Source organism: Condylura cristata, unplaced genomic scaffold (assembly GCF_000260355.1).
Source record: "Condylura cristata isolate star-nosed mole 26May11 unplaced genomic scaffold, ConCri1.0 scaffold00008, whole genome shotgun sequence".
Classification (NCBI taxonomy): domain Eukaryota; kingdom Metazoa; phylum Chordata; class Mammalia; order Eulipotyphla; family Talpidae; genus Condylura; species Condylura cristata.
In genome coordinates this window covers 35891780-35912376 of record NW_004567109.1, presented here as the reverse complement: position 1 = coordinate 35912376, position 20597 = coordinate 35891780, and the positions used below count along the sequence as shown (strand labels likewise).

The 20597-nt window shown below is 46.4% G+C and overlaps 1 protein-coding gene across 4 annotated transcripts in view; it reads left to right on the top strand.

Moving 5' to 3' along the window:
• Window positions 1-19846, top strand: part of KANK4 (KN motif and ankyrin repeat domains 4) — a 61545-nt gene extending 41699 nt beyond the window's left edge. For all 4 annotated transcript variants that reach the window (XM_012722350.1, XM_012722351.1, XM_004679507.2 and 1 more), the window contains 7 exons: window positions 148-259; window positions 3329-3547; window positions 5245-5332; window positions 7835-8054; window positions 10559-10701; window positions 12284-12484; window positions 18009-19846. In XM_012722350.1, the coding sequence (XP_012577804.1) occupies window positions 148-259; window positions 3329-3547; window positions 5245-5332; window positions 7835-8054; window positions 10559-10701; window positions 12284-12484; window positions 18009-18113 (1088 nt within the window). In that variant the 3' untranslated portion in view covers window positions 18114-19846. The remainder of the gene's footprint in view (window positions 1-147; window positions 260-3328; window positions 3548-5244; window positions 5333-7834; window positions 8055-10558; window positions 10702-12283; window positions 12485-18008) is intronic.
• The last annotated feature ends 751 nt before the right edge of the window (window positions 19847-20597 follow it).

The window sequence follows — 20597 nt, the reverse complement described above, 5'->3', positions numbered from 1 at the left end:
TTTGATTGACATTATCTAGTTCCCTGTCCCTTTTTACTTTTCACACACCTTCAATCTGTACCCCCTGCCCAAAGCACAAGCCCCGTTTTTGTTCCACTCTGGGGCTTCCCCAACATCATTCTAACCTGTGATATTGTGTCTGCCTAGAGATCTCCCCGTCGACCAGCCTTAAGTCCATAATGAAAAAGAAAGACTATGGCTTCCGTGCAGGAGGTAATGGGACCAAAAAGAACCTTCAGTTTGTTGGGGTTAACGGTGGGTAAGCATCGCTCGTGAAGTCCAGCTTGTCCTCCACGCCACCTCGGCCACTCTTGTCCTTAGCACTCTCTTTTCCTCGGGGGGACATCTGGTTTTCATTCTTCAAGGGAATTAATCTCAATGGCTCTTTAAAACTCCATTTTGGCTTTGCATGTGTTTGGCTCCTTGCCAGCTGTGGTGGTCTGTTGGATCCTGTGCTTTTATTATGTCCTGGCTTTGGTATTCCCTGGGGCCAGGAGTCCAGGTAGCTTCTGGGATATTGCGGGGGGTGGGGGGGTGTGGGCCCCTTAAGGAAGATATTTAATCTGAACCACAATGCTGAAAGCAGGACAAACCCCTAATTTGTTGAACTTCAAACTATCCTTTTCAGTTTTTTTCTTTTTTAACTCACTTAGTGCAAACCATACTGGTGGTTTTTTTTTTTTTTTTTTTTTTTTTTTTTTCAGATGAAGCAAAACAACCAATGTCTGTTGACTCAGAACACAAACCAAACCTTACATATTCTAGAGAGCGGCTCACTGGATTTAGAATGCTTTCTAAATCAGTCATTCAACAAACATTTATTAAATACCCACATTGTGTCAGGTGGTGGAAATGAAACAAATCAACAACACATAGTCCCAGTCTTTAGCTCACAGTTTGGGAAGAGAAAAGACAAGAAGTACAGATCCATGCGATATGGGAGAGGGTTCTCTTAGAGAAAAAGCTATGGGATGCTGTGGAAGTTCAAAGGAGAAGCACTTAGCCCTGAGCTTCTGTGATACATGTGTCATCCATGATGAAATGGAATGTCCTAGAATTGCTGCTCTCACTTCTTTTAACATCGGACACTGGGCCCCCATAGTAGCCATTGTATTTTGAGCTCTTACGCCTCGTTTGCAGAAATGGCCAGCCTAATCTCAAAGCCTAAAACAAGGCCTGTTTCTCCTCTGTTTATATAATTTTTTTTTAAAGATTTATTTATTTGTGCATACAGAACTGGGGTACAGGCCAGAGGCTCTGAGTCGATGAGAGGCTTCACCAGAGACAGAGTGGGGAGCAGAACAGACAGATCAACGAAGTACACTGCTGAGGGAGCAGCGGGCGGGCCAGGAGAGGTCTGCCACGCCATGTGGTCACCTCCGGGGCAGGCGACAGGCGGGAATCGAACTCATGCGGAAGTGGCTTTAGCGCCTCAATGCTCTAACCCGCTGCACCACCAGGGAGGGCCAACTGTTTCTCCTCTGTTTAAATGCCCCAACCATCCCCTCTACCCAATAGCAGTCCATGTCACGACTCTAGCCTGCTTCAACCCTATTGTTCACATACATTTGTCCCTTCAAATGTGCTGGGAGCAGGCCCACTTGGGGCTTAGCATTTGCTCTTCTCCCACCTTATAGTCCTCTTCTGCTCGTCCTCAGCCTTTGTTACGCTGCTGTGGTGGGTCTCAGCTTTGACTGCACATTGGAAACCCTAGGGGAGCCTTAAGAAGAATAGTGCTGTGTCCCTTCCCTGAAGACTCCAGTCTGGGTTTAGGAATTTTACCAGCCCCAAGTGATTCTAATGTGCTGCCATGGTTAGGCATTTTGGTCTGATTAAAGTAGCCCTCCTTGCAGCTCTGTATGCCATGGCATGCCTTCATTTTACTTCCAGTTCTTATCACTATCTGAATATAATGTCTACATGTTGATTTGCTGCCTTTCCTGACCAGATTATAATCTCAATACAAGGGCTTTGGTAGAACTTTTAAAATAGAGCCTGACACATAGCCTAATAAATTTCTGTTGCATGAATGGAAATGTGCTTGCAGGTGACTTTTTTTTTTAAGGTTTATTTATTTATGCATATAAACTAGAGTGTAGACCAGAGGTGCAGAGGCAGTGAGAGGATTCACCAGAGACAGAGTGGGGAGCAGAACAGCCAGACTGAGAAAGTACACTGCTGAGGGGAGCAGCAGGTGAGACAGGAGAGGTCTGCTGCACCATGTGGGTCACCCTCTGTGCATGGATCAAACTCACACTGAAGCGGCTGTGGCTAGCTTGCAGTGCTGTGTTTTAACCCACTGTGCCACCAGGAAGGGCCCACAGGTAATGTTTTTATGGAAGTAATTTTAAGATGAGAACTCCTTGGGAAATGTCTCTCACTCTTAATCCCAAAAGGACAACTGAGGAAGAAATATGTGCGATTAACACAAAACAGAATGTGTGCTGACTCCAGTGACAGTGAATGCAGGGCCTTACAGAGGAGCCACTATTCAGGGAAGAAATTAGAGGCATTAGTGGCAGTCACGGCCACTGCCCCTCCCCCACCTCAGTCTCTGTGTGGGGCTGTGTGCAGTGGCCCAGACCCTGAAGTCTTCATCTGAACTGTAGCATTCTTCACCAGGGCTCCTGTTGACGTTGGTATAGAGGGGCTAATAAACGTTCTAGGACTTTCCTCCACAGTTTTTGGGTTGCCATCTCAATGGAGTCGCATCTGATTAAACATGAGGATCATGGCCAGGGAGTGCCAAATATTTAGCCCATACCCTTGCATTTTAATGGGGAATAGGATTTGTACTATTTCTATCAGTGGTTTAAATAGGCTGCAGGCAAGAAAGGCAGTTGTGTTTCCTGCCAGTTCACATATTCTGGGGAGTCCTGCTGCAGCAGACATAGATGATCCACCTCACAATCACCCAGATTTTCCAGGCAACTTTTCAGAGAACTTAGGGTGGGAATGGAGGGGTGTTTGACAAATCTGGTTCCCTCTTTGAACTGTCATCAGAATTTCAGAAAGAAATGCATTTGTGAGCACCTGGGATTGCTTGTCTGGATCATCTACGCCTAGTGAGGGCACAGGCTGTTTGTGCATTTGTTGCAAAGAGCTTGATAACTGTCTCTTCTCCTCAGTAGCCTCTGATATTCTTGCTCCATGTTTCTCTGACTCCAGCATTCCTAGGAGTCCCCTCTTCCAGTCCTGTGGGTGCAGAGGATGGAGAATGTGGTCAGCAAGCTGAAAGTGTCAGCTAAAGCCCACTTAGTTCTCATTCATGTTGACATGGGCTTTGGGCAGGAAGCACTGAACAAATGACCTCTGTTTCCTTCCCCAGCTACGAGACCACCTCCAGTGAGGAGACCAGTGGTGAGGACAGCTCCCCTGAAGACTTGTCTGACAGTGAGGCTGAGAAGAAGTGTGATGGCCCAGAACACAGGCTGGGCAAGGATGGCCATGCCAGCTGCCAGGAGGAGAAGGGCCTCCCCAAGGGCACTGGAAGTGTGGGCCAGGAAAGGGGATCTAGAGAAGAACTCGCCCTTCCCAAAGCTGAGAGGTGAGCCAGATGGGTGCAAATGGGACAAATGGCCCTTGAGAAAGGGCAAGAATGCCCATTCACCCTTTCGTGCAATCCACTGTTCATTCATTTATCCATCCATTCACCGATGTGTGGCCAGTGAATAGTCTATGCCAGGTGCTGGGCACAGGTTGAACTAAACAGTTGTAATTGCTGCCTTCATTGGCCAAGCTGTCACATACTGAGCTCCCACGTAAATTTAACATCAACCCGCACTGGACATGTGAAGTTCACATGTGTATCTCACCTAATCCTTTTAACAGTCCCGCAAGGTCAAAGTTATTTTCATTTCCACTTTACAGACATGGAAATGGAGATTTAGCAAAGTTGAGTGACACCAGAAGCCAAGAGCAGGGATTCATTTTTTTTTAACTTACAACTTCACAATTCTTTTTTTTTTTAAGATTTATTTATTTATGTATACAGAACTAGAGTACAGGGGTGATGAGAGGATACACCAGAGACAGAGTGGGGAGCAGAACAGGCAGATCGACGAAGTACACTGCTGAGGGGAGCCGCGGGTGAGGCAGGAGAGGTCTGCCATGCCATGTGGGTCACTTCTGGGACTGGGGATCGATCTCACCCTGAAGTGGCTATGGCTAGCTTGCAGTGCTATGTCCTAACCCGTTGTACCACCAAGGAGGGATTGAGAGTAGGGATTCTAACCCAAGCCTTTTCTGGTTCCTGCCCATGCGTGATTCATGCAGACACAATCCTGGACTGTTTTGTGAGGGAGGTGATTTGGCATGATAAGAAAGTACTATCCAAGAGCTGGACATCCCTGAATTCAAATCCTACGTCTGCCACTCTGTAACTTGAATCAAGCTATTTAAGTTGTTGCTGCCTCAGTTTCCTCATCTGTGAGTAAACCTGATTGGTTTAATCTGAGTACTGATGGAAAAATACTGAGTGCAGTGCCTTCTACATAGTAGGCTCTCCATACATGGTAGAAATAAGAATAATAATGGTACCTGGGTCAGGTGGATTGGTAGGGCTGCCCCAACATGGAAATACTGTAACGACACAGCAGGTGAGTGGCGCTTCCCAGTGACCATTTCAATAAAAGCCACAATTTAGGCATCTCAAACAATTGATTAACTATCCCTTCTCCCCAGTGGTCTCCGGTGTGAGGGCCCACATTCTTGCTCCATGAGTCTGTCCTAACACTGGAAGAGTGCTTATCAGTATAAGCATCTCAGCTGAACTGATTCTCCTTTGGATTTTATTAGCATAGGTGGTGTTCTCTATAGAAGGATAATGTGAAAAACTTTGCTGGTATGGATTGGGTTCTTTGAATTTTTCAAGCCATTCAGGCAGAAAATATTTGGTCCCAAGTCAGAAAGACAATGCTTCCTTCCCCAGCACATCAGGAATCACAGGTGAACCTGTGGCCCCCCCCAAATGCTTTGGTGATCTGCCACTATACCCTGAAAACAGCAGGATAACAAGGCAGTGGATTTGACATACTCTTGAGAAGAGTTCAGAAACCAGGCCTCCACTCAGAGTGCCATATTTACCCCATAGTTCCGAGGAGTGCCTCTTGTTCTGGAAAGTTACCCAACTTGAATGTTTGAGCTGCTGAGAAATAAAAGAAGAGTATGAAAATCAAGATGTGGAATAACCTTCCTTTATCAACATGAAGACTGATATATATGTTTATCTTTTTTTTCTTTTAGATATAAACCCTCTGAAGAATTTCTTCATGCGTGCCAGGCCCTGAGCCAACAGCTACCAGACATCGGGAGCACAACTGACCAACTCTTGGTACTCTGTGTTTTCATTGTCCTATAAAGATTTCCCAACTGGTGAACTGTTAGTTCCAACTGGGTGACTGGTCCCTTGCCTGGGGCAGCAGAGTGAGCATGCGTGTATGAGTCTCTTTCCTCTGGTGCTCAAACTCTACCTGAGGCAGTAAGTGAGGGGGAGGCTGTGGAACTCACAGCCATGCACAGGCAAGCAGGCTGGGCTCAGAGGCATTTTCCATGTCTTATGAGGCTTTGCACCCCATTGTTATCAGACTGACTTAGGTTCAAAATTACATCATGATTTGGGGAACTGTGGAGAGAGTGGGAAGAGCACTTGGAGTAGAGACTGTCCATCTGTGAGAAATTGGGGAAGTCAGTTCAACCCTCAGGGTTTTGTTAATATGGTGAGGGTGGTGGACAGCAGGTCTCCATTACCTTCAAGCCCTCACATTGAATTCTGTAGCCTTTACTATTTTTCTGGAAGTGTACATCTGGGTCAAGAGACCAAAACCCAGAAAATACATCTGCTTGTTCCTTAATTCCTTCATGGTGCACAGAGATTTAAACATATAACAATTGGATTCTGCTTTTCATCAAGAGATACTGGCACCAACACATTTCCTCGAATTCTCAGAGCAGCTGGTAAGGCTGTATGTGGAACAACTTGCAGGCATATAAAAAAGAAAACATTTTGTTCTCCTTCTTAGAAGAATCTTAGAAGTTAAAACAATCAATTCATCCCAGCCCAGTTTCATTACTTTATCTTAGCTGATTTGGCAAATAACCAAATTGTCAAAGAACGAATATGTAATATGGATGCTGATCAAAAGTCCTATCTCTTAAACTACAGAAACTAAGTTATTTCTGAGTTATTCTTTTAAAACCCACGACTGTTCCTTTAACATTAGCATCATATGCCTGCTTCTCCTAAAGATTCTGTAGGAAAAGGCAATAGCATATAAAAAGTATTTTAGCCAGAAAGAGTCTACTGATTCTGCCCAGAAGAGCTATCAGAGGATGTGAAAAACCTGACAGAACCCCTGTGTCAGAATAAAAGCTCAGGAACCCCCAACCTCACCTTAAAGAAGCACCATATACAAGGAACTCATCTGTAGAACCAGGGGCGTTTATGAAGCCAGCCTTTTTCTCAACCCCATTTTGTAGACACGTAAGGTTCAAGATGGCATATGACTTCCAAGGTCACACAGCTGAGCCAGGACTTCACCTGGGGACATTGCTTTAGTTCGTCCAGCTCCAGTATCCATTCCAGAGTGCATGTAAAATAATGTCTGATCATCACATCCTCATAGTTTCTCATTATGAACCCAAATAATCGAAACGTGTTCCATCTTACACACTTAGGTCATCACACACCGAGCTGATGCATTGACTCGGGGAGCTCTCCTTGTCCATGGCTCCAAGGAAGCTGAACTCCGAACACAGAGAGCAGGGCCTGCCATAGGTTGTTAATCCATTTTCTCTGAAGGTCCTTGCAAGCTGAAAAGTGGAAGATATTTCAAGCACAGCTTTTGGGCTTTATTTCAAGCATAAATTGAGTGTGTTGTTTATCTTAACTTCCAGCATGCGCTTCTCATTAGCGAAGTGTTGTCACTCTCCAGTTAAGCCTTTTAAAAACACTCTGGGGTTCTGAAAAAGATACTTGTACCCCCATGTTTATTGCTGCTTTATTTACAATTGGAAAAACATGGAAGCAGCCCAGATGCCCAAAAGTAGATGACTGGATTAGAAAGATGTGGTACATATATACAATGGAATATTACTCAGCAACCAAAAAAGAGAAACACATGTCTTTTGCAGCAACTTGGATGGAGCTGGAAAAGATCATGCTTAGTGAGATAAGCCAGAAAGAGAAAGAAAAATACCGGATGGTTTCACTCATAGCAGGAGTATAATGGACCAGGCGAGAAAATAACAAAAATAATGAACAACCATAGACCAGAGACATTCTGTGGGGGTGGAGTGGGGAATGGGATCAAAAATGGGGGGGGGAAGGGAGGGAAATGCACGGGACTATGGTGGTGGCACAGGGGTGATTTGGTGATGGGAAGCCTGTGGGGATTACAATTGAGATGAAAAAAAAATGTGAAAAATGATGTAAAAATAAACTTTTTAATATAAAAAAAACACTCTGGGGTTCTGGGAGAGCTGGGTAAGCTCAGTGTAGGCTGTGCATGTGTGTAAGAGAGGGTCTCGTGATTGTGTGTGCATAGGGGATGTGAATCTTGCATACAGTGGGTTCAGATGTTACCTAGTAAGGTTACTGGTAATTGCATTGCTCTTGCAACCCTCCTTGCTCCTTATTTGGGGGCTGATCCCACTAGTACCGAGTAGTTGCCACATTCCCGGTCTCACCAACTCTGAGACCTCCAACAGGAAATCATATGGGAGTTGAAGGGAGCTGGAAGGGGAAAGGTGGCAGCACCCACATCTGGCTTTTCCCAGAAAAGGCACCCACCCCAGATTAGGGAACCTTCTAGAACTGAATCTTTGCATGTTTCAGAGGCAAAGCTTGAATACCATCAGCCAAGAGTGGTTCCGAGTCTCTAGCCGGAAATCATCCAGCCCTGCCGTGGTGGCCACCTACCTCCGTGGGGTCCAGCCTTACTCCCCACACTTCCTAAAGCTGCTCGTCAACTTGGCTGATGGCAATGGGAACACAGCCCTTCACTACAGTGTGTCCCACTCCAACTTCTCCATCGTGAAGCTGCTGCTGGAGACAGGTGAGGCGTAGTTACCTCTGCGGGCTGGGCCACTCCTTGAAGGGTGATTCTTGTCTACACTTCTTTTCTAGCAAGGAGCTTCTTTACTATTCTTCCTGTATCCTAGGAACTGACCTAAACCATTTTGCCTTTGTTGATCATTAATTACTCACAACACTCTGGCAGTGTGAAAGTTATTATTCTCATGTTGAAGTCGGTGAAACTGAGGCTTAGAGAATTACACAGCCTCTCAGGTCACAGTGCTGGTAAGTGGTAGAGTCAGACTTTGTATTCAGTCTGTCTAGAGCTCTATCAGTTACCCTTGGGAATAGTCACATTTTATGCTCTTCGTAAGTATTTTTCAACAAAGGTCATGGCTCCTTTTGACCAATTTTACTCAATTTGATTCATGTATCTCGCATCAGATATTTGGGGGTTCATTATGAGATCCATGCTGGCTACAACCAGGGACTTGAAGGTGAGCCAAGTAGGAGGCCTCTCTGCTCCCAAAGTTTACTGGCTGGTAATCAGCAGGGTAGTGGCTCATAAGGGAGAGAGGTATAGAAGATGATTTCAGGACTCATAGGAAGGGAGATTATGTCCAATTCTGAGAACAGGAAAGGGGTACTGAAGGAGATAGGGTTCTAGCAAGCAGAGAAACGTCCCAAGTAAGAGCACTGTAGGACTGAAAAAGGAAAATTGGATAGCAGAAGGCTTTGGGTCTGGGCTGGTGGGTGAGTTGAAACCCCAGCTCGGTGGACCTTGCATGCAGGCAGAATATTGTGAAACGTATACAGAAGGCACCAGGAAGTCTCTGAGGGCCTCAGTTAAGGGGGCATGGTAAGCGGGGGCATTCTGTGTGAAGGTTCATTTGATGTAGGAGTGGGTTAGTGGCAGGATCAAGGATGGGGGAGGCAGGTTAGTGGGAGCGCTGGGTAGGGGTCCACAGGGAGGTGGTGACAGCTGCAGTGGGTGAGCTTGGTAGGGAAGAGACAAGCACAGCGCCATTGGGAGTTCATGACCGCTGGCTGTGAGGGGCAGGGGAACTGGAGTGCTGTGATGTGTCAAGTTTGGATGACTGAGGAGACAAAGTAGAACAGGTGTGGGAAAAGCAGGAAGGATAATCCCATTTGGGGTAGATTTGTAAGCCTTGTTTTAGGAAGCCAGAGGATGGAGTTTAAATGGGCATCAGAAAGTTTGAATTCCCAGACCAACCACTTTTCTCCCACTTGGATCTTGGTTTTCCTGGCTTAAATCCCACTGTGGCTTGCTCTTAGAATGAAAGGAGGCTTCCTTAACCTGGCCTTCAAGAACAGCGAATGCCCTAACTCTGCCCACCTGTGCCATTTGTGCCACCACCATCCTCGCTTCCTGCCCTCCACTCCTGCCACATGGCTTCAAGCCCCTGCCCTTCTTGGGGTCCTTGGAACTCTTGTCATGACTGGCTCCTTCTTGCCATTCACATCATAACTCAATGTCACCTCCCCAGAAGTCTTCTTGGGCTCTCCCTTACAGTGACTCTCTTGGGGAACACTTTCTGTAGCTCACCTCTACCTGTCCTTTCTGCCCTGCAGAACTCAAGCGACTCTGTCAAAGGGGATTCTTAGCTGTGTCATTCCTTCCAGTATCCCCAGTGTTTAGGCCATTTCCTGGTTCATAAGAGGTTTTGAGTGGATATGCATGTTATATGAGCAAATGGATGAATGACTTCTGGGTGCTAGATTAAATTCTGGTAAACATACAGGTCTCCAAAATTCTATCAAGCAGGCATGAGGCTCTTCACCTGAATGGAACTTACATAACAATAGCTAAAAGTTCTTCCATCTCCCCACATCATCAAAGGAAGGTGAAGTTATGGTGCTAACATTGAGCAGGTTCTATTGGGTTTCAGTTTTTTTTTTAAAGTTTTATTTATTTATGCATACAAGAACTGGGGTGGTCAGAGGTGTAGGGGTGTGAAGATTCACCAGAGACAGAGTGGGGAGCAGAACAAGCAGATCTACTGAAATACACTGCTGAAGGGAGCAGAGGGTGGGTTAGGAGAGGACTGTCACACCATGTGGGTTACCTCTCTGCCTGGGGATTGAACTCATACTGCAGTGGCTGTGGACAGGTTCATAGTGCTGCACTTTAACCCGTTGCACCAGCAGGAAGGGCTGGGTTTCAGTTCTTTATGGATTTGTGGTTCCACTTCCTTTGGGCAGTCGATGGAACTTCCTTGTGGCCTTACCTGTAATATGGAATGATGTCTTGTGTTCCATCTGAGGAATCAAATCATGGTCATTGACTCTCTTGGCCATCTGTGACTCCACTGTGGACCTTCCTTGCTGGATGTCCTATTGCACTTGTAAAAAGTAGCCAGTTTTAAAGGCCACTGAAAATTTAAAGTGCTGATTACATCATGGTAGAGAGGATTGCTCTGTTCCATGGCCTGTACCCAGCAGAGAGCTCCCTGTTGAGCTGGCAAAAGCACAATCTCGCTCTGGCCTTGGGAGTTGCTTCAGCCCTCACTGCTCCTCTTGCAGGTGTCTGTGGTGTGGACCATCAAAACAAAGCTGGCTACACCCCCGTGATGATCACACCCTTGGCTTCTGCAGAGACTGATGAAGACATGGCTGTTGTCTGGAGGCTCTTACGAGAAGGAAACGTGAACATTCAAGCTACTCAGGTAGGAGGTGTGAATACAGATTCCCCTTAATCAATGAAGGGCTGCCAAGTTTTATTCTACCAGGAGGGTGAGAATGCACATCAGATTCATGTAGAGTGTTTAACCTAATAAGGTTGGGAGCTCCCAACCTTATCTGTCCAAAGCCTGAACATTTGTTTTCCTCAAAGATTTCTGAGACCCAGACGGAATGGGAGTGAAGTCAGGGAGCTTGTAATCCATGTGTCAGTCAGAACCAGCCAGATTCTGCCTGAACACTAATCAGTGTTTCCATTTTTAGCTCCTTCAGAAGACCCCTGTTGGTTGACAGTGTTGGGGGCCCCTACAGGTGATTCATCCTAATCGTGAGCAGAGCAGGTCAGAATTTGGAGTATCTCCTGAGAAAACAGAGAGATTCCCTTGTCTGGGTTCACATAGGTAATTGCAGAGCTGAGATTTTTGTGACTACAAACCCCCTCTCTTTCCTCTATACCCCAGCATTCTGGGCAGGGAGCATAATCCATCAGTGACTGGAGGTATAATCAGGAAACACATCAGCAAACATGTCCTCAGTACTTTTTCCTTGTAAGACACTGTGCTCAGTGCACAGGGGATCTGAAAGAAGAGGAAACAGTCTTTGCCTCATTTTCACAAACTTTCAATGCCTGACACCCAGAGAGTTAAGCTTGCCCCATCTGGAACCCAAATGATCCATGAGAGCAAAATATAATCAAGACCTATGAGGGGACTGTGTGTTTCTATAGGAAAGCTGAGCTATGAGAAGTGATGACCACTTTGTAATTAAAAACTGACCATCATAAATTATAAACTTATATACTACATCTCATTTGATTCCCCAAAAGCCCTGTGAGGTAGATAACATAAATTGTTATATTAATTTTTATATAAAAACAAAAACCAATAAAACCAGTAAGATTCAGGGGAGACAGGTGACAAGGCCAAGTTCACACCCTGGGAAACAGGGGCGCTAGAGCTTTGTCTCACTTGTTGACTAACCCATTGCCTGGTCCACCAGTAATCACAGAACTGTAAAATCATTGTCAGTGGCTGTGGGTTAGAAATGACCTCAGAAGGAGGCAAAAGGGTCTTGATGAGACAAGAAGACCCTGAAAATATCAGCAGTGTTCAGAGTAGACCAAGGCTTCCTGGAGGAAGTTAGGTTGGGGCAGGCAGGAAGGAACCAAGGTCTTGATATGATTAACCCTTCACTTAAGTCTTTATTATCATTTCTCAGCACTCAGGTACTAGGTTTCAGGGAGAGAGACATGAAAAAGACTTAGTCCTTGCCATCAAACATTTCACAGTCTATGAAGAAGACAGAGATTGACAAGCTGACACCTAGGTGCTAAGCACTGGGTTATTAATTCTATGCCTGGGGAGTTGGAAGAAGGTGCTAGAGAGGATGCGGCATTTGACTAAGTATCTTGGAGGAGGAGTAGAAGTTTGCTGGATGGAGAAGGATATGTCTCATACCCTGAGTAGATCAGGGGTCACTTTCTGGGGAAGCCTTCCCTGAGCAGACTCAAGCAGTGGGGACCCTATTTGTCAGTAACAACCTCACAGCACCCCTGTGCCCTGCGTGCAGGGAGGCCAGACCGCGCTGATGCTGGGAGTTGGCCACGACCGGGAAGACATGGTCCAGGCACTACTGAACTGCCAGGCAGATGTCAACCTGCAGGACCATGATGGATCTTCGGCCCTCATGCTGGCCTGTCACCATGGCAACGCTGACATGGTGAGGCTGCTCCTGGCACACCCGGCTTGCGACAGCAGCCTAACTGACAAGGTGAGATTGATAGTTGGTTAACAAGTGGATGCTTCCCTTCCCTTCCTGAAAAAGGCCCCACCAGCCAGAAGACTTTAAGGAGTTATATGGCAGTAGCAATGGAATCGACCTCACAGGGATGTTACGGGATTTTAATGAGATGGTCCATGCTAAATGCTTGGAGCCTTGGAGCTCAAGAACCCCAAACCCCAAGCCTTTTGCAGCCTCCTGAGGGAGTGTACCCAGGCCTAGCGTTGGCCCTGAGCCTCATCTGGTCAAGGCAATAACAACATGTGGGCTTGAGGCAGCATCTTAGACCTAAAAGTATGTTGGGGACTCCTAAAAGCCTGCATGAAGGAGCCAAAGGCAAATTTTGTCCACCCTCTGACAGTGACCCATGTTAGAAAGTGGCCCACTTCCTCAATTCAGCCTGTTTCAAGTTGCCGTGCTGGCTAGCTGCTGTAGAGAAGGTATTGAGGGTGCGGGACAAACTGCTAAGCCCAAACTCTCCACATCCATCACTGTCGCCACCCTTAGGTCCACACCTCTGGCTCCCTGAATTCCTAATAGCTGGTAGAGGGTCTGCCATGTATCAGGGGCATGAATCCTGAGGAGTTCACTGAATGAACCCCTCAACTCCAGAGACACATTGTCAGAACCAGATCCTATTACTGATAATTACAGTAAGTGCTCTTTCTAGGGTACTCCTAGAAACATTACCTCGCTAATACCCTCTATAATCCAGCCAGGTAAAGACTCCATCCCCATTTTTTACCAATAAGGAAAGAGGCCTGGAGCATTTATATGGCTGTTGTAAGGTCGTAGCTACTGACTCTCAGCAGGGATTCTAACTCAGCCTGGCATTTGGTTCTAGATAGCTCGAAGTACACCTTTCTATGTATTCTTTTTAAAAATTGAGCTACAGTTGACATGTAGTGTCATGTTAGTTTCAGGTGTGCCACGTAATGATTTGGTATTTGTACATGTTGGAAAATGATCATATAGTAAGTCCAGTTAATATCCACCCCCATACTGAGTTACAATTTTTTTCCTTGTGATCTGAACCTTTTAGATCCACTTTCTTAGCAACTTTCAAATGTGTGATCCAGTATTATTAATTGAATATGCTGTCCACTACATTCCTGGAATTTATTTTATAACTGAAAGTGTACTTTGATCCGCTTCACAAGTTTCTCTCACCATCTATTGCACCTGTCTGTACCTTCTGAATGTCCACAGTTCAAAGGGAACAGAGGCCTGAAATGCAGAAGAAAGTGCCCTCCCTAGAAAGGGAGACCTCTGTGCCACATCTTACCAGCTACATCTGCACCCACCAGTGATGTACCGCCTGGAGTAATTTCTAAGCTAGAGAGCACAAACCCTCTTGCAATACTTGTGGGGTCAGGTGGTGGGCTGCTAGAACTAGAGCCTCCTTTTCCAGACTCTGTACTGTCCGGCAAAGGGATGTATGCTTATGAGCTCCTGTGGGGTCACCATGGGGCAGAAGTCGGAACCCAGGGCTTTCTTGGCAGTGACCACAGCTGTTGCCTAAGGAAGCCTGAGAGGCAGGTGCATGGACAGGCAGGACGTTGCTTTGTCTGTCCCTGGATCGCTGGGATAACAGGCTGTGAGGCAGAGGTCAGTCACAGAGAAGAGGGGCTCAGTGGCTTCTTTCAAGAGGCAGAGAATCAGCTGTAGCAGAAGGCTCTGCTGTGCTCAGACAGGTAGATTGTTGGAAGCATGGGCTTTAAATTCTCACGTGTCTAAAACTGGGTTCACCTAACCATGCTATATGCTCATTTGTTAAACGGGGTGACTATGGGCCCTACCTAAAATATGCTAATGTTCATGAAGGTACTCAGTTGATGGTAACTATAATGGTTATGAACAGGGAACACAGGCAGGTAACTAGGAGACAGCCATCACCGAACGAGCAAGAATCTGAGCATTTGGGGGTCGTGTGTGTGAAGGCAGTAGGTAGGATCTAAGTCTGGAATTCGGGGGGCAATCAGAGGATACTGGCCCCCTAAGCAAGAAACTGACTGATTAGGATATTTGTTCTAATCCAGTGATTCTCATCCGAGGGTGATTTTGCCCTTCAGGGGAGATTCAGCTATGTTTGGAGATGTTTTCACTTGTTACAAATGTGGGGAGGGGCGGTGGGGTGTGGGGGGTACCCTTGGCATCTCTTGGATACAGGCCAAGGATGACACAAAATATTTCTACAACACACAGGGGCAATGAAGAATTACAAGTTTTCTGACCCAGACTCTCATTAGAGTACCCCTGGGGTGTAGGCAAGTGCTGAAATCCGGGTGGGATTAGACAGACAGCTCAGGTGAGAGCTGGACCAGGAAAAGTCAGGTTGGGGTCCGGGACTGAGTCAGCAGTTCTGGGGTGATCGAAGCCTGGGAGGGCAGAACTGGGCTGCTAAGTGGAGATGGCACGAAGCTGTTGAGGGAGCAGGGACAGCTGGTGAGCACAGAGGCAGCCAGGTGGTGTGGGTTGGAGGCCCATGGGGGGGCTCTAAACCCCAGTGTAGCCCAGCCATCTGCTGCCTTCTTGGGTCATGGGTGACTAGGAATTCACACCCAAGTTTCCTGAGGGTGACTTGGGTGAGAAATTCTAGCTGGAGAATTTCTGGTGGAGACCCACCAGACAACAAATCTTGTGCCCTGACTTTACATTGAAATTTGGGGTTCTTCCATCATCACCCTCTGATTTCAGTGTTCAGAGGCGATCCTACCACCCAATAAAGTTGATATAAATACAGAACAGCCAGCAGGCATATTTCCCAAGTTTAGCAGATAACTTTAGAAATCTACCACTCAGACTTTTGGGGGCTGCTGGGGTGACTGGGTGGGGAGGTGGTGGTAAGGAGAGGTGGTCAGGACCCCAGAGGCTCACGTGTTATAGCTGCCTCTCCAAAGGCCCCATCAAGTGGAAATCTTCTTGAGGCAGACTACCCTGCTCATCTTTGCCAGATACATCGTGTTCCCTGTGAGTCCTAGTGAAAGTCGACACCCTACAGACACACACATGAAGCCTCGCTGGCTGCCTGGCTCCTTCCTCGATGTAGGCCTGTGGGGTGGCTGAGCAGGAACCCGCCACATCTGCTTCCCACTCCAGCAACCTGGAGTTCCTGGAGTTCTGGTAGTCTCTCCCCAGGTCTTTGAAGCCGTGCTTTCTGAGCCGAATGGAGTCCCTCTCTCTCCATAGACGTAGGCTGGGCCACAGACATAGGGCCTCCAGATGGCCCTGCTGGACTGTGCTCGTGTCCCCAGGACAGGCCCGGAGCATCTCTCCCATAAGAAAGATAATCATAGTCTTCTTGTTTACATACAGTCCCAGGAAGACAAAGCAGCAGTGGAATCCAGCATGCAGGAGGAAAGGCAGAAATAAACCCAGGACACTCCCTAGGGGACTTCTGACAAGATGACTGTTGCAAATCTTTGCTTTGTTGCAGATTTGCCTGATCTAAGAAAATACTCAGTAGGACTTAGGTTGCTCAGGTTCTTCATCAGCTTGAGACAAATCCCTCTCTGTTACCATCCCCAGACCCTCTCTGCGGTGTTTCCTGAGTGCTGACCAGACAGGAATCACAGGGCCGGGGCCTGGGATGTCCATGCTGGGCCCAGGGAAAAGGTGTTTAAAAAAAAAAAGAAACCCACAAATTTAGAGCTCTGATTGCTTTTATTCAGTGACTCACGAATCAGGCAGCAAGATATCATAGGACTGGAAGAGAGGGTGAAACAAGGGGAAGACAGGGGTGGGGTTTTCTTATCAGGTAGGTGACCTCGTGGGACCTGTAGGGAAACTACAGAATTATGTTTTTGGGAGAGGTTGAAACTGTAACAGATGTTAAGTCTGGGTGGAAGCTGGTATAAAGGACTTTATTTGGGGCTGTTTTTCTATTAACACAGACTAGACCCAGTGCCTTGACCTAGTGGAGACAGATTAAATAACCCCACAAATACCAATTTATATAAAGGGTGGTCAGAGGGAAGTACAGAGGTCATGAGGCCTTTTCAGGGAAATAATTACATGTTCTGTGAGGTCCCTGTGCTGCTTTTTGAGGTCACCCCTAAAATGCCTTTCCTCCCTCTGCTCCCCCTGTACATGCACACACACACACACACAGAGTCATCTTCTCCCTTAAACTCACTGCTCTCTTTTCCAGCTCCTTAGGCTTTTTGCTCTGCACTGTAGTTCTTTACATGGGCATGGAGTCCCAAAGGCAGCTGAACTCCATCATGCACAGAGAAAAGATTAGAGAGTTCAAAATTGAGTGTGACCACTTCCGACCTGGTTGTGTAGATTTTTCTCATCCTAGGAAATAGCTCTCCTATGAACAGGAGAGACAATCTAGTGGAGACGCGGGTGTCCCCCCATGTTACCAAACCATCAATATCTATGCAGCAAAATGTAAAATATTCACATCCACACTAAGTAGGCTAAGTAAAGATCATTGAGTTTTTCTTCCAAATGAATTAACAAAAAAGCAGCTTTCGGTGCTTTTCACGTATCACAATTCTGGCTACAGAATTGTGCCCACTCACAAGTCCTCTCCAAGTCCAACATCCTCTGAATCACCTTTCTCCTCAGCTCTCTGTCAGACAGGCAGAGACGCGGTAGGTCTGCCCAGCCTGTTGGGTTGCAGCTTCCTGAGACAGTGGGCCTGGAAGTGTCTTGCTATAGTTTGTCCTCCCATGCTATGTGCCTACAGCTACATGTTGGCTCTTAAGCAACAATTAGAAATGGGAAAATGCTTTCTGCATGAAGTTTCTGATGGTGAAGACTTGCAAACAACAGAAATCTCCAATAGAAGAGAAATAGTTCTATAAGATATGGAATATGATACAACCGATGAGAGAAATTTCATAACATGGCTGTAAGAACCGTAAAAATATCTCAAGGGATGCCATGGTAAGTTATAAATTAAAGAAAATTCAAAATTGGCACATACTCTCATTCTCATTTAAAAGCCGATCACAAATTTTACGGAAGACTGGAGGGAAATATACTGAAATGCTAACTTTGATTTGGAACCATTTACTTTCATGTGTCGCTTAAGGACCTTCTGGTCAACATCTGACCACAGGTGAAGGTGGCCCCAGTAGGTGTGACTCCAGAACCTGGTGTCCAGTGGGTTGTACTCTCTGGACCTGTGTGACATTCTCACAAGGACAAGATCCCCTCAGACCAGTTTCTGAGAACATTAAGTGTCACACCACTGTCATTAACTCACACATTACTTTAAGCAAATAATGAGTTCTTTTCTCTGTTTTCCAATTAAAAAATGAAAGTACTAAAACCAAGTGACATTGTTTTATGTCCATTGGTACAGATTTCCCAGAGGGAATGCGGTTTCTGTGCAAATGACTCCATCTCTCTTGGTCCTCATGTGCCTCAAATCTCCTCTCTTAGGGTCTCTGGGTACTTGAAATTGACTTTACACCCTATGGGTACCCCTTGCTCTCAACTCACCCTTCCTCTCTGGGGTGGGAGATAGGATAAAACTGGTTTCTCCTTCTCTCCCCTGTAGGCTGGTCAAACAGCTTTGTCCATCGTTCTGAAATCACCCGCCCATGTGGAAATTGCTGGGCTTCTGCGGGCCCACGCGGATCAGGGCAGGTCCCTGGAGCCATAGAGGTGGCGGAAGAACTGGCAGCTTGGAACAAAAGGCTCCTTCTCTGGACTCCTCCTCGCCCTTGGAGAGGGCATGGGTCATACGCAGAAGGCCACCCCTCCAGAGAAGAAACTATGTCAAATATGCACATACATTCCTGTTGTAGAATTCTGCTCATTAGGAAGCTTTGTAGTTTTCGCCTTAGGCCAAGCCCCCAAACTACTGGCGCTACAGAACAGGGTGCAAGGTAGAGGGTGCATTAGCGTTGTCAAAAAATCCCAAGCATCTTCAGCCTTGAATTCCTTGTGACTGGCCTTTGTAGCACCATAGAGCCAGCAGGCAAGCAGGAGCACATTAGCAGAGCAATACTTTACAAGAAATTTTAAAGCGCGCCATCTTTTTGTTGTGTAATCCATTATCCATGAATATGTTTTGTTAACTATGCATGTCTAGAAGATGAGGGAAATTTCAAGCAGCTACCTTGGCAATCATCTTCCAGAGAACCCTAGGAGAATCATCATGCAGAGTGGTGAAACTGAACAGACCCCAAGTGGGACCTTTGTTTAGCTGAGGTTGACACAGAGTTCTGAAGTTCAGACAAGGGAGGCAGGAGCAGACCAGCATCAGAGGCCAAATGCAGTCTCGGCTGTTTCCCAGTCATTGTGTGGCTCCAATTTGCACCAGGGAAATTAGGAAATTCAATCTAGTGAAGCACACCACATGTTCAGGCAGAGCCGTGAGATGTTCCGAATCTGTAGAAGGAACAAATGGAGAGCGTCTTCCTGAGACCAGTGATTGTCATCCAGCGGTCACACCTTCCCCCCTCACAGTATCAGAGGCTTCGTGACTAAGACTGTTCTGTTCCCACATTGCCTTTATGAGCAAACGATGAGCCCCCATGAAGCTTGGCAATTTCTGGGGTTCCAGATTGCAGGACCTGCCAGTCTGGGCTGTTAGCGAGCGTCGTGGGAGCCAGACTGGACCAGCCCACTCTGGGCTGACAGCTCATTGGACAACTTTGTTCTAAGCTTCATAACCCCACCTGGGCATGGCTCATAATCAGTAACTCACTCAGGTGATCTATGAATTTGTTCTTAAAGTCTCATGTGAAAAAAAATCCCCCTCATGTAAAAAGAAAAGGCATCAAAGTTCAGGAGCCTCACACTGGAAATGCAGAAGTTGGAGTTCTCATTTTGACCTAGGTGCCAATTTGCTCATGCCCTTTAAATGAATCACAGACTCCCTTTGGGTCTCAGTTTAATCATCTCTAAAAATGGCAATTATCGTACAGCCTATCTCCTGGGGGGGTTTCTACAAGGAACAGCTAGTAGAAGTTGAGGAATCCAATTTGTGATCCATAAAGACTGCTGAAATGGCTCAGCAAATTTCTGTATGATGTTGTGATTCACAAGAGAGGCTCAAAATCCCAGAGCACGATGGCTAAGGTGTGATGGTGTAGTCCAGAGGTGGACAGAATGGAGCAAACAATGAGCTAAGAATGCTTTGGAAGAGTTTATTTGACCTCAAAGCACATTTTAAAAGCAAAATCCTACAGTAAAAAATGTTCTACCCCAGGGCTTTTCAAACTTTGTGTGCATACAAATTGACTAGAGATCGTGTTAGAATGCAGAATGGGAAGGCCAAGGGCCTCGGATGCTGCATTTCTAACCAGTTCCCAGAGGAGAACGACAGTGTGGGGCCAGCAGAGCTCTGGCCTGTCCTGACTGTTGATATTAAAATGCAGCCTGTCAATATTTTGCCTCAAAGTTTCTTTGTTTTTCTCTGCTCTTGGCTCTTGGTAATTTATATTCTGGTTCTTACTTGCTTTGTGCCTTTGCAGACTGTGACAGGGAGTCTATGTCCTATGTGACCAGTTTGGGGCGACTGCCACTTCTCATATTAGAGTGGCGCTTTACAAATCACTGGTCACTTTACAAATCATCTCACTTGAGTGCAGCTATTAAAAACCAGCTCATTGACCAGAGAAAGCGAGCTACTTTCCTTAGAAAAATTGAGACCACTGAGTCATAAAAATTGATTGTCCACCCTTTGGGGATTTTTTTTTAAGATTTATTTATTTATGCATACAGAACTGGGGTACAGGCCAGAGGTGCAGGGGTGGTGAGAGGATTCACTAGAGACAGAGTGGGGAGCAGAATAGGCTGACTGAGGAAGTACACTGCTGAGAATTAACAGCGGGTGGGTCAGGAGAGGTCTGCTGCACCATGTGGATCACCTCTGGGGTGGGGATTGAACTCATGCCGAAGTGGCTTTAGCTTCTTAGTGCTGTGCTTTAACCCACTGCGCCACCAGGAAGGGCCCCCTTGGGGGGGGGGGGTTAATAATTTTCTTTTAATCTTCAGCACAGAGCGTGTACATATGACCTCATCCCTTATAACCACTCATTCTGTTGAAAATTCATTCTACAAACATCTTTTGAAATCAGCCAGGTACTGGACACTGTTCTGGCTTTTAGAAAGCAACTCTGGCCCCTCTACAAAAGCA